This window comes from Lissotriton vulgaris, chromosome 1_1, assembly GCF_964263255.1.
Source record: "Lissotriton vulgaris chromosome 1_1, aLisVul1.2, whole genome shotgun sequence".
In the NCBI taxonomy this organism is placed as follows: Eukaryota; Metazoa; Chordata; class Amphibia; order Caudata; family Salamandridae; genus Lissotriton; species Lissotriton vulgaris.
Window position 1 is genome coordinate 1,561,835,530 of NC_141685.1, and position 14,573 is coordinate 1,561,850,102.

The window sequence follows — 14,573 nt, forward strand, 5'->3', positions numbered from 1 at the left end:
TACAACCGCGGAAAAAACAGTGTAAGAACACAGGGGCTGCCCCAGGAAGTGGGAGCAGGTGGAAATCCTACTGCGGGAACCCGGTATGGGGATTGCAGCACAGGACTGACTGCTGGGAAGCACAAGAGAACTGTGCTTCCAGGTCACTACTGGTAAATGACACTATTACTCACTACCTGTCATTTGTAACTGCTTACTGGCTTGAGATCCCTGCCTGGTAAAGCTTCTGCCTGGTAAAGTACGTAGTCTAAGAAAGGTCTGCACTGCTCAAGCCGGACTACACCTCAAATGGCAAATCTGGAATCTCACAAGGTACTTGCTATTCATTTCATCAAGTGGAAATACTTCATGGTAGGTTACTCCTCACTTTTCTGAACGACCATAGCCTTCACTTTTAAGACAGCTTTGAATATTCCCATTGTCATCTAATAACTGAACTGTTCTCATTAGCCTACAGAGCCAGTTTCCGCCTATAGTTCTGAAAATGTAACAACCTACAGAGTCCAAGAGACCGGATCCTTCCTGATGTCTTTCTGAAAGAATTGCTCAGTGGCATAGGCATGATATTAAACAAATACAATCCTTAATACAATGAAAAGCTGTCACTATGTGTGGTGTAAAGTGTAAATGACAAAAAGGAATTCTACCAGTTAGGCAGTATTCGAAGACGGTGCAAATCAACAGTCAGAACATCATGGAATAGTACATGGAAAAACTCTTCTAGTCTGTACATGGCTGTCGCCGAATCAGACAGCCCCACCTGCCACGTACACAAGCTAGTCAGATTTCCAGATTCCGCCTGCTGGCTGGGAAAATTCTAAAGGTGAGGAATCGAAGAATAGAAGAAGGCATAAGAATGCTAATTCAATAGCTGCTCAAGATGTGCAAGTTAGTACAATGTAAATTGGCACTACGCTAATTTAACTTTCCATTCTACTCTGTTAATCCTTGCGGGACATCCTCTCCTTTTTTAGGACAGTTTGCCTCACGTATGTGGAAATTTCTTACTTTCCTGAAACTCAGTATTATGTTCTAAATGCTATTAAAAGGTTTTAAAGAACATCAGACAGATATCAAAGAACTCCAAATGAGGTAAGAGTTTTAACCTGTTGCATCAAAAGCTAGTGGTGTTGTGGGTCAAGAATACCTTTTGCTTGCTTGAGGGCAGATGATGTCGCTGAATACAAGGCCAGAGGCTTATCTGACCACTCGCCTCTGTTTGTAAAGGTGGGTCGAAGCCAGGGCAGGGGCACAGGTCAGTGGCGCATGGCGGCGTGGGATCTGCAAAATACTACCGTACTGAGGGGTATAAGAACGGACAATAAGATATATATTGCAGAAAATGAGGGCACAGTGGAATCGAGCGTCACCAGCTGGGAAGCCCTAAAACCGGTACTACGAGACAGGATAAACTAGACTGGGTGAGGAAAGACGTAAACTGCAGGCTGAGGTCGCTGCTCTAGAACAGGCTATCCTGGGCTGGGAGAGGGAATACCTGACCCATAAAAACAGCGAGACTCTCAGGCGGCTACTAGATGCCCAGAGACAATATAGGGAATTAGCAACCAATGAGGCTAAGACCCAATCCCTCGCCTCCCTCCACCGTCTGTATGACATTGGTGACAAGTCTGGGAAACTTTTAGCGTGGCTTAGTAAAAAGGAGCGAGCGGCTAGATGGGTAGACCGTATAGACTCCGCTGACGGAACTACGGTTAACACCGACAACGAGATAGCAGAAGCATTTGCTGCGCACTACGAACAATTCTATGCAATGCAAGACTTGGTGGCTTCAGAGGAAGCACTACAATATTTGGATCAGACGGACCTACCGGTCCTACCCCTCGAGGCCCTAGGGGCGCTGGAGGTGGACATAACAACCGACAACATCACAGACGCCATTGCCAAACTGAGGCCGGGCAAAACCCCGGGCACGAACGGCTTTCCGGCAGAGCTCTTTAAGCGAACGGCGGACCTCTTGACTCGCCATCTTAAAGGACTCTTTACTGGTGCCTTCCAGGAAGGGCAGCTCCCTCCAGATCTTGCTATGGCAACGATTGTCCTGATATATAAGGAGGGCAAGCCACGGGAGAACTGTGCTTCTTACCGTCCCATCTCTCTGCTCAACATGGAAGTCAAACTTTTAGCAACCATCTTGGCGGTCTGATTGAGAGCGGTTATTCCAGGCCTTATACAGTTAGACCAATCAGGCTTCTTGCCAGATAGGGCGACTAAACTAAACCTTAGGAGGACCCAGAACTGGCTACAGGAAGTAAGGGGACGGAGTGAACCACTTTGGTTCCTCTCCTTGGACGCCGAGAAGGCATTTGATGCGGTACACTGGCCATTCCTGTTTGCAGTGCTGCACAAGTTGGGTTTCGGACCAAACTTTATCAAATGGGTCCGGCTCCTATACACGGCCCCGAAGGCCAGGGTAAGGGTCAACGGAACAATGTTGCGTGAATTCCCGATTCAGAGAGGCACCCGACAGGATGCCCCTTGTCTCGCCTCCTATTCACACTAACTATTGAGGTACTTGCAGCCAGAATCCGACACAACAGGAACATCTCTGGCTTCACAGGCGGCGCCATGGGCCCGACTCAAGAAAAGATCTCGTTCTATGCAGATGATGTCTTGCTATAAATAACTAAACCCGAGACCACCATCCCAGAGATATTCAGAGAGCTGGAAGGGTACGGTGGGCAGGCGGGTCACAAAATAAATTGGCACAAATCCATCCTCTACGACCCAGAGGGGCGGGACCAATGGGGGAGAATACCGGAGAGACTACTGACAACCAACGAAGGCTTCCAATACCTCGGGATCTATATAACCTTGAGTGCGACTCTCTCTTTCCGTAGAAACTTGGAACGGATCATGCTGAATACAGTAGCAGACATGGACCATTGGAGACAGCTCCCACTTACACTCCTGGGCAGAGCGGCCATGTACAAAATGATCACCTTGCCCAAAATCCTATACGCACTGCAGAACGAGTACTATCCCATACCCCCGGCGGTCTTCGCTAGGATTCATGCAGATCTGCGATTCTTCCTGTGGCTAGGCAAGCATGCTAGGGTGGCTCTATCCACACTTCAGAGACACCAATACAGTGGGGGGATATCGCTCCCTAACTTAGAGGCGTACTACTGGGCAGAACACTTGACACCAATTAATGACTGGCTCCACGCCCCGGCAGACCACCCAACTTATGCCTTGGAGAGATCAAAAATGTCGCCCAAAAACCCATTATGTTATCTCTACGGGAGCGCAAAAAGGGCACACCTTCTCCCGGCGAAGTCTATGACACTTAACGCTTGGACAAGGGCCACAAGACGCATGGGATGGGATAAAAGACCCACGCGGCAGACACCGCTGTGGTATTGCCAATGGTTGCCGGAGCTTCACAAGCTGCGAGGATTCCAAAGGTGGGACGATATCGGCATCTCCACCATCGGAGATGTGATAGCCAAAGGGGAGTTGAAATCTTTTCAGGCACTCAAATCAGAGTTCGGTCTTCATGCTACACAGCAGTTCAAATACATCAAACTCCGACATGCGTGGCGAGCCCAGAACATTACAGTCACAGATATCCCAGAATATGCACCACTAGAGGGGCGGCTCCTCCAAGAACAGATAATGGGGGGGGGGGCAGTTTCCCTCACATATAAAACTTTAACTAATCATATGTTGGGGGACCTAGGTAAACTCAGGAGCACGTGGGAGGCAGAAGTGGGAGAAATGGAAGACTAAGATTGGGAAATAGTCCTGATGCATGCGCGAGAGGTGGCAATCAAAACAAGACAGACTCATTCAATTTAACGTACTCCAGAGAGCATACTATGATAGAATGCGGCTTCACAAAATGGGGAGGGTAGACGACCCGCGATGTCTTAGATGCCATCAGGGCGAGGGGGACTTTTATCATACCATTTGGACGTGCGGCACAATACAAATGTATTGGACACAGGTATTCAGGGAGTTGGAGGAAGTTCTGGAGGTTCCGATCCCACAGGATACCAAGCTGGCACTGCTAGGCATGACTAATGAGGTAGACCTGACCCGCCCACTGCTCACATTCCTAGATCTTGCGCTGGCAGTAGCAAAAAAAGACATCGCAAAACATTGGGGGGCACCAGAACCGCCGGAACTGGAGGAGTGGAGAATAGGATTAGACCTGTACATGGCAGCTGAGAGGGTTACCTATAAGGCAAGGGGTGCCCCAAAAAATTCTGGAGAGTTTGGTCCAAATGGCGACATTATCACGGGCTCGACGGGGGGATGTGAGGAGGGCTTCTCTTTGGGTGGGGGGTAGGTTAGGCCTTGGGGACATCCTTGACTTCACAAATATGGATAAGATACGATAAGGGGAAAGTGATGAGTCCTACGTGGCATTGGAAATCTAAGGGTCCAAACCATGACAAACTCTATGGACACGGAGGGATGGGGGGAGGGCTTTAGAAATGTCACTGCTGCTAGTATCGCCTTCGTATTGTTGGAGGGTAACTTACGTATTTGTTGGTTTATCGGGAGTGGGAGGGGTTAAAACAAAAATGCAGATGCACAGAACACTCATTGGATGCTCACAATTGTATACGAGTCGGTATTTACAGGCCTTTGACGCAATTTGCCGCCCAACCTCCGGGGTGTGGGCTAAACGGTTGTGTGTTCCTTCCTAATGGTGAGATGTACTAATATGGGTGCATACCTGAAATAACCGATTGATTGTTGATGGCTTCCTGTGAATCTGCAATAAAAATTTATTTTAATTTAAAAAGAATACCTTTTGCTGATTGGTCATCATTAAGGTGGGCCAGAGTTGCCCTGGTCATCATTAAGGTGGGCCAGAGTTGACTTTACCGCACCTTCACATCCCAGTGTGGATCTTAGGCAAATAGAAGTAGGGAATGAAAAATTTAATATCTGTGAGGACAGTTAGTCATGTGGTACCTGTATAGTGCTTTTACAATGGAGAGACATGATCCAAGATCATCTTGTTAGAGTGGACTAAAAGTGCTGGAATTTAGATCAAGCCATCCTCTTAGAAAGTGGTTTAAGGGATGGGCATTCTCAAAAAACATATTTGGATATATGACCGGCTATTGGATCAATATCAAGTTTGCCCAAGTCTTACAGAATGTTTAGTCTCTACCATCTGCTGCTGGATAGGGCAAATACACAATGTTAAAAGTACTGAGCTGCAATTGTTTCCGCCTACCAACAGAGACAGTATGCCTCATATTCCTCAAGTCCATCATTTTACTGCAATAACTCCCAATAACCTATTTCCAACGACTCAATTTTGATCCGAGGATCCTCACTAAACCCTTATCAAGGTTCATTACCCACTTATGCAGTTTGTGACTGCATGGCATAAGTCCTCGTGTGAAGAGGACAGTTTTTAGCAACGGTGCAGCCTAGAATAAGATTAGTAAACAACAATGACATGTCCAAAGCTCACATGAAAGAGCATACCATATAATTATTCAATTTATAATGTTTCAATTCTAGGAGATCATGTAGCTATATGAATTTAAGATGTGCACTGCTCCTTTGTATACTTCAACAGAATAGCAGAAAGAACATACAGAAAGATTAATGCTACCCATATATTCCTAGACACAAATATTGATATTAGTCTGACTGATTACGTCAATTAAAAAATTCAGAACCTACTGTACACAGTAGACAACCCCTGGCATAATGTGTACAACATGGCTTTCAGAGTTTAGTTGGCAACAAATTTCCATCCAAATGGTGCAGATAATATACATACATATTAGACACCTCAAAACGCATCCATATCAACATTCAAACGCGCCTTTGGCACCATTTTGCACTCACCGCTGCTCCAAACAATGACGATGGTTAAGCATTCCCACCAACAGCACACAGATTGCCTTTATTCTATCCATATAAAAACATTTAGTAGGTGGTTTAAATATGTTACATACACCCAGATGCCTGCACTATACTGTATCAAAGGTATATAATAGCAAATATGTCTGGTAAATTAGGTCACCCCACCGGCTGAGCACAACAAAACACATGGCACGAAAAACACTTTATGCTCTTCATGGATCCAGAATAACATACAGCTGATAGCAAGCAATTACTGACATGACAGCATTTTATAACATTACTAAACCACTATCCAATATGATACACCTTTAAACAACTGGAAAAGTAATACAATGCCAACAAATAACTGATGTACATCAACAGAAATCCTAGATTCAAAGGGGCACAAACATTCCAAAAGTCCCCAGTAACATAAAAATGATAGAAATGTGCTACATAACCATAAATGCTTTATATGGAAACTGCAAAACAAAGATTTGCAACAAATGCTCTGGGAAGACGGGTGGATTTAGCTCATGGTAAAACCAGAGCACCAATCCAAAATCTGTTAGAAGATATGTTCTCTCAATAAGAAGTCAGACTTCTCCAAACAACTGTAATGAGTAATGTAAGTAAAGGAGATTTTTCTCATTTTCCTAAAAGCAATGTTAAGCTGAAACATTCAACTTATCTCCAGAATGTGCGCACACACACACAAATACTAACCGAGATTTGTAACCTCCACTAGTAAGATTAAAAGTAACTTTTGAAATACTGTTGTCCCTTAGTATCACAAGAGGTAGCATTCCTACTAATCACAGTTTTGCACTTGCTCCTCAAACTACCAAATGTTGCAGCAAAGGCGAGAATTACTAAGAAAAAGGATATATGTTTATGCATGAACATCCTTCTGCTGCGACCAGTAAAATCCTTCCAGACAGATCTTCAATAAGTTTGCAAAGCATGTCAAAGCATCACACGGTAAGTAACTGCGCACATGAAATGTGGCTGACTTGAAGGAATTTTTACAGATAGTATTGAGAAACTCCGACAACCTCTAAGAGAACTCTCAAGAAAAACCGATCAGATTGCAGCATTCTGTCTTAGGTTAATGAAGTGATACTTTTACCCAAATCAAATATAGATATCTAAACAACATACATGTGATAAAATGCAATTTCTGCCAGGACAGAATTAGAAATAAAGGACACAAAGCTGGTATCAGTTTCTTTTCCCAATCATTTAGAACCATCCTATTTGTTCTCTGTAGACTCCCCATTTCACAAAATAACACCCGTTTTCCTAACAGTGAATTTTTGCTTCAGTCCATCTTGTACCAGAGAACAGGCCTTGCTGCCAGAGATGCACGTTAAACTTTGCAAGATATTTTAATGGTCTTGCAAGCAACGTCTTCAAGTGAAAGTGCTAATGGGAAAAAATAATAAAATAAGACACACTGATTTGCTTACCTCTGTTTTGGCGATCATCTCTGCCCCTGGAACTTCTGACCCCGCGAGGTGGAGGTCCTTCAGGCAGTCTGCGTTCCCTAGGGAGGACGTGGTGCCCTGATTGAGGATAGGAGACCCGTTCTCTTCCAGATCCAGCTGGCACTGTTGGAAAACAGGTCCAGCAACTGTAGGCATTAATGAGGACAGGCACTCAAGGCAAGCAGTCCCCTGACACTTAACTGATTGCATAAATTCATAAAATAAAACAAAATTTTGGGGGGGGATTGACAACAGATGTTTAAATTCAAAACTAAAACAACCCTATGCCTCCAACAAGGCTTACATCATTGAGCAAAGTAGGACGTAGAGAAAGCCATCATCTCTTTATGTTGAAAGCACCAATGCTACTGGTTTACCCGGTACAGACAAGTAGGCTGAAAAACGTGATCCTTGCAGAAGAGGGGGAGACTGCTGCCCAAGGAGCTCTTGGAGCAAATCTTTGCTTGTCCACATACCTCAAGTGACAAGTTAATCTCAAACTAGAATATTCCTTCTATACAAGCGCATGTGAATAAAGCTAAATTAGCTTCACAGATTGGCTCTTAGGCCATACAAGTCATTTTCAATGCTACTGTAAATATCATGTGTTTCAATCATATCCACTAATTACTTCAATCGCCCGATGCAGCACTTAATGGATATTTTGGGGTCTACCATGAAAGGTCTTCATATATTGATCACATTTGCTAGTAGTTGACCACCTGAAAGGATTCACACCCACTGAATTTACTGTATTTCAGCAGGTTTATTTTGCACACTAAGTGACTTCCAGACTGGAGCGATAACAAGATGGGACTTAAGGCAGCATTTTTGCTGTTAACCGGAGATAAAAGCATAGAGTAGCAGAACGTTTGATTTGAATGTGGCATGTCTAAAGGGATACTGCATCAGGCACAAAAGTCTTGGTGGAATCATACACAAAAGACAACGTCAGGGAAATAGAGATCCAAGAAATGAGTAACGATAGAAAACAGTAAAGTAGCACTACTTTTAGGACAGTAAGATAGCACTAAGTGTTAGGTTAACTGTAGTCAATAACAGGGTCTAAAGAAAAAAAAGGCTACACCTGTGTATGCTACTAGTATCTGAAAATACCCCAAAACGTTAGCTACTCAAACAATATATATTCTGCGATTGCTAAGGGAATCACACACATGCACAAATTACTTTCTAAAATCCATAATTAATCAAAATATGGTTACAAGGGAAGTCTAAAGTCAAGTTAGACTGACATTAAAATTAGTGCTCAGAAAGGAAGGTCTCAAAATGAAGTAAAGTAAGTGAAAAAATGAAAATGAAGTAAATGATTCAATCAGCCCACCTAGGTATGTTGCACTTGCAAATAATTACAATTAGGACCGATCACCAAAACAGAATGAGGTGGTCTGCAATAATCGGTTTTCAGTCAAACTGCACAGAGGAGAGGAGTAGTGGTGAAGTGGTAGAACAGCTTCTTTCAGAACAGTTTAGAACGTTGTCAATTGTATTTAATCTTCCAAAGCATACACTAACCCGAAGCATACACTAACCAATTCAAAGTGAAAACATTTCAGGAAATTTAAGTCTGTCGAGGACACAAAAAGAATAAAACTGAGCATGTAGAAAAAAGATCCAACGGGCTGTCACTCCTCACCATGGTTTTGCTGAAACAGTGGCCGTGGCCAGGGAAGTCCATCTGAAACACCCAAAATCAAGCTTAGTTATGCAGTCTGTTCATTAACCCGATGCAGATACATCTACTGCTTGTATTCTGAAACAAATAGGCAATAACAGTATTTAAAAGTAAGATGTTACCTACCCAAAATCATACGTTACTGGAATGAAGCATCCTGCCCTACTCCCAAACGCCAAACCCTACCACACCGGTTACGTTGTTTTAACCTCCACCAAATACCACAGCAACATACTTTGTCCTGCCATATCCTGCGAGTAACATGACCTGTAATTTTAACCTAACTGTCCTACGAAGGGTGCAAAATTCAAATTTTACATTTGGAGCATGTAGTCGTTTACACCTAATTTGCTTCATATAATACTTTGCTTATTTTCCATCCATGTTTAAAGGAAGGAAGCCTTTAAAGACCCAACTGGGATTTGAAGCTGCAAATTTCCCATCACACACTTGTGATCAGTGGTTCAACTGACACTGGACTTCTATGGTAGCAGGCGCCACATAGGAGCAATTATATAGATTATTGATGGGAACTCCTGCATCATCCTCTTATTAGCTCATGAAGGAGAAAAGAGATAATGCTAAGCCTAAAATAGGCATATTTCTGAAGGCACATATGGGACCCCCACAATCTCTGAGCATTACTTAGCATTACAGGCTAAACTGGCCAGTAAAAGCAAAAGGCACTATATTTAGTGATTGTGACAGGCTATACAAACTTTTATGAATGACCTAAAGCAAACTATTTTTATGATTGTTACTTGATTTAAAGCTTCATTTTACATTCGGCTTATAGCAGTGGCGAAATGATTTGCAAAAACCAAGCATGAACATTTTGAGATTAACTCTAAATAGATGGGACGTGTAAATATAGGCTCCAAAATAGTTCGCATCTTTTTTCCACTTGACACAAACCTGCTACTGATAACCTTGAAATCACTGTGAGCACAACTTGCAACCTTACTTCATTAAAAAGTGCTAGAGGAAAGTGTATCAAATGGAGCAATTGAAAACACATTTGCAGACTGTTTTGGTGCTCACACTGATAGTTTAAAAGGCGAAGGCTCACAGCTATGTTAAAATACATTTACATACTTGACAAATTTCCATACATTTAGTTTTCATAAACATTTATAAATACAAACATTGTCGTCAGAGTGGTAATGACCTTCTGAATGTTCCTAGAAGAATTAGGTCTAAAGAGTTGGTCACTTTAACTCTACCACACATGCATACTGCTCCTCCCCCACACCTTCCTTGTACATCATGTACACTTTTTTTCTTTTGATAGTGAGCAGAAAGATTCAAAAGAGATAGAAGGTTTAGAGAGATCCAGTTAGTGCTGAAGACTATCCCACACATGACCACATTTGTGAGCGTGGGAAAAAGAACTTTTATTCAGACTGGATTCATTCTGGCGTCCATAAAAAATAAGATTAAGCAGTCCTTTAGTGAAACAGCGAGCACAAGACTGAAGAGCGTGGGCAGAAGGAAACCTATATGGCACATCAGTGATTGATTTGCAACTATTATGTTGAATAATATTCTCCGTTTGTCTGCTACAATATTTATTTTAGGTTTTTTTTAATTTGTCATTTTTATTGAAAAACACACATGCAAAGGAAAATACATACATAAAATATAGGAAATTAAGAGCAAAAAGAAAGAAGAGAAAAAATGACAATGATATTGGGTGTGACTCAAATAATACATACAGAATAATCATTGCAAACATGTTGACGAGCTCAAGTGCCTATTGATTACAGTCGTTAGCTACAAGGAGTCCACAGGTTGGGGGAATAGCAGTGAGTAAACATATGCCATGAGTGACACTATAATTAAGTAGAGTGGTGCCATACAGGAGGGTTAAAAACCATGATAGCCTACATCGATATGGCAACGGCGATACAGTGAGGATATATATATTATCTCATTTGGTTTGAGTCACGGAGGGTCAAATGAGAATGAAGAGGCGTCTAGGGATTTCCAAAGTTTCCGGCGAGTCTTACGCCATGGAGAGGTATGGAGCGCCAGGTTATCCGCACCTCTTAGAAAGGACAGACACTCTTGCCAAATTCTTAAGGATACATCCTTAGCATTCTTCCATTTGCACAATATTACTTTACAGGCTAAGGTGAGTAAGAGGTCCATCAGGTGATGATCATTATCATTGACCAGTGCTGGGTCCAGGACGCCTAATAGAATATATGAGAATTCCCTGAGAGGATTGATCCTGAAGATGTGTCCTATACATTTAGAAACTTTATCCCAGTATAGTTGTAAGGAAGGGCAGGTGAAAAGCATGTGAGCGAGGTCTCCAACAGCAGAATTACAGTTCCAGCACGTCGGACTACCTATCAAGCGGAGTTTTAAAAGTTTATCAGGAGTCCAGTAAGACCTATTGAGTAACCTGTATTTATTAATCTGAGATAAAATAGGGGATATTTTATTCGAGAAGGCTGTGCTATATATTTTGTCCCATTCAAACAAGATATTAGTGGAGTGGGGTTCGGATTCCCACTTGACCTCATTTCGTTTGTGCGTCTTACTAGTATTAGGTAATAGGAATTTGTATATTTTGGAGACTATGTAGCCCGCTTTCAAAATTAGTGACAATTGAGAAACTAGCGATGGGTCATAAGGTTTGATGGATTGTGCTAAGAGGAGAGCTTTCAATTTTAGGAAGTCATAAAAATCCATTGGAGTTAGGTTGTGTTTGCTCTTAAGGGTTGAAAAAGGTAACGGGTGGGGCTCTGGGTAAAGGTCTTTTACTAAGTTTATACCTTTCTGAGACCAGACCTCCCAGTAGAGCATACTGCCTTCAATCCTTAGTGAGGGATTTCGCCATAAAGAGGACATGTTAGACCTATTTACTTTTATTTTATGTAGGTGGTCAATTCGTAGGAGGGCTCTTTTTGTGTTAAGGAGAATATAACGTGAGTGAGGGAGATGGGAAAGGTCCATGGTGAGAAGGGCAGATAAGGGCATTTTATCGAGGAGTGACTTTTCTATATCCAGCCACATTGGGGTGTAGTCCGGGTGGACGGTTAACCAATTGGCTCCTTGTTTACAGAGAAATGCAGTTTGATAATTCCTGAAGTTAGGGAGACCCAGAACGCCTTTTTCTTTAGATAGCTGTAGCTTATTCAGTGATATTCTGGGTTTCTTACCCTGCCAGAGGAACGTATTGAAGAGCTTGTAAACCTGGTTTAGAAAATCATCTGTGAAAGTCATCGGTAACATGCTAGCTAGATAATTCCCCAAAGGAGTCACCATCATTTTCAAAGTTTCGGCCCTGCCCCAACATGAGAGATATTTAGGGGACCAACCGTCCAGTAATGTGGAAATCTTTTTGAGAACTAAAGTTTCGTTAGTGTGGAGGGTAGAGATCAAGTCTTTGTCAAAGTCAAGGCCCAGATACTTAAAACATTTAGGTTGCCATGAGAGGCCGGAGTCCCCCATAATCTCTTTGCTACCGATGTTATTTAGGAGTTTTACTTCAGTCTTATCTTTGTTTAACTTGTACCCGGATACGTTAGAGATGCTTTCAATTGAGGCCATGAGAGCAGGGATAGCTTTCTCAGCATCTTCAGACACCACTAAAACATCATTGGCGTAAGCTTGACTGTATAATCATTAAAGTGGACTCCAGAAATACGCTCATTATTTCTCATGTGAAATAAGAATGGTTCAATGGCGAGTAAGAACAGTGAGGGAGAGAGGGGGCAACCCTGTCTAGTTCCTTGGTGTAACTGGAATGACGGCGAGATCGAGCCACCTGCCCGGACTTTGGTAGAGGGGCTGAAATATAGAGACATTACCATCTTTGTGAAATTTTCTCCAAGTCCACATTTATTCAGTGCCCCTTCTAGATATGTCCAATCAACTTTATCGAATGCCTTTTCGGCATCGAGCGCAATGGCTACTGTAGGTGAGTTAGTAAGTTTAGCCTTTTCCAATACATGGGCTAAGATCCTAGTATTATCGCTAGATAGTCTATTCTTTAACCACATGGCTGCTGGGCGTTTTCCCCCCCCTGTGCTGGAAAATGCCATTTTAGTGGCACCATGACGAGCTCAGCTCGTCATCAGCACACGACACCCGTGGGTGATGACGAGATGAGCTCGTCATCAGCATCGAAAGGGTTAAGAAATGAACCTGTGATGGGTGAATAAGTTTAGGCAAGAATTTTTGTAAACGGTTAGCCAGAATTGTTGCAAAAAGCTTACAGTCTAAATTAATGAGGGAAATCGGTCTGTAATTTTTTGGGAGTGTCGGGTCTTTTCCGTCTCTAGGTAAAACTGCAATAATGGCCTTAGCCAGCGTTCCTGAAACTTAACCTGTTTCACTAAATTCATGGAACAGATGTAAAAGTGGAGGGACTAGAAGCGTGGGGAAACATTTATAAAATTTTGCACTAAACCCATCGGGCCGGGGGCTTTCCCACACTTAAGCAATTGAATTGATTTTTCAATTTCCATGGTAATTATAGGATTGTTGAGTTCTGATTGTTCTTATTTTTAAAGGGCTGGTAGGTCACACTGGTTATATTTATTTTAGTTTTAATGTTTTAGAACAGCAACAGTTTTTTTTTTACACACATTGCATGTTGGAATTAAAGAATTGTAGATTTTGTTTTTCAAGAACTTTCTTTACTAGACAGCATATATGCTTTTTATGCATTTGACGAGTTCTGATGCTGAACTTTTCTTATTCATGACATGAAATTACAAGTTTTAATATTTAACAACCTCAGGCAGCGAGAAAGCACAAAAAAGTGCTAACAATTTTACAAATCAGGTGACATTTGCTTTTGCCCCAACATGCTGCCAGGTGTATTTTGGTTTATGGCAATGTGTGCCTGTAAAAATCACAACTATCAGGCTACTCAGATAATTTTTCAGTAATTCAGCAAAATGCTAAATTGCTTAAATGGGCATGAGGGGTCATGGAGAGTGTCTTGTATGGTGTGCATGCTTTCAAACACCATATTTCTCAAGGCTGGCCTACTTCACATAATATTTTCATTTAACTGGTAGGAATGCAAGGTGTCCCTTTACCACAACGGAGGAGTCAATGTAGAGCAAAGACCCTCATCAGAATTTCAATATAACCAATTTGTAAATCAATTTAATTTCAATCAACTGTATGTGAATTTATTTTCTGTAGCCAACCTAAAAATCTGAAGTGGATCTAGCCATTCTGGACCCTTGCTGGGACAAACTAACTTTATGAACCAGGCTGTTAAGTTAATGGCCTGTGTGGAACTTTCTAGAATGCTTTCTCAATTCCTCAAAGGGAGACTGAACAGCAGACTGATGAATGGTTGTATCTTCCACATGAGAGCAATCAAGATCGTTCACCAGCTAACAAGTCTCAGTTTGTCAATTAGAGTCAGAAAGATGGAGTCAAAGATCAGTCTCCTGAACCATGGATTCAAGGTCACCCACAAGAACTGTTCATGGCGCAGCATATACATGTTTCTTCTTAAGTCACAAAGTTGTCGTTTGGTAGAACCCACCTATTTGCAGCAGCTGTCTCGCTGGCTCCCCAAT

General features: G+C 42.2%; 1 protein-coding gene across 4 annotated transcripts in view; it reads right to left on the reverse strand.

The window, feature by feature from the left end:
* Nucleotides 1-14,573, reverse strand: part of CPSF6 (cleavage and polyadenylation specific factor 6) — a 392,748-nt gene that overhangs the window by 212,929 nt on the left and 165,246 nt on the right. For 2 of the 4 annotated variants that reach the window (XM_086918040.1, XM_086918039.1), the window contains exons 6-7: nt 8,980-9,021; nt 7,308-7,448 (exon numbers count right to left, since the gene is read on the reverse strand). In XM_086918040.1, coding sequence (XP_086774166.1) covers nt 7,308-7,448; nt 8,980-9,021 — 183 coding nt within the window. The remainder of the gene's footprint in view (nt 1-7,307; nt 7,449-8,979; nt 9,022-14,573) is intronic. The other 2 variants (XM_086918046.1, XM_086918044.1) reach the window with 1 other exon arrangement.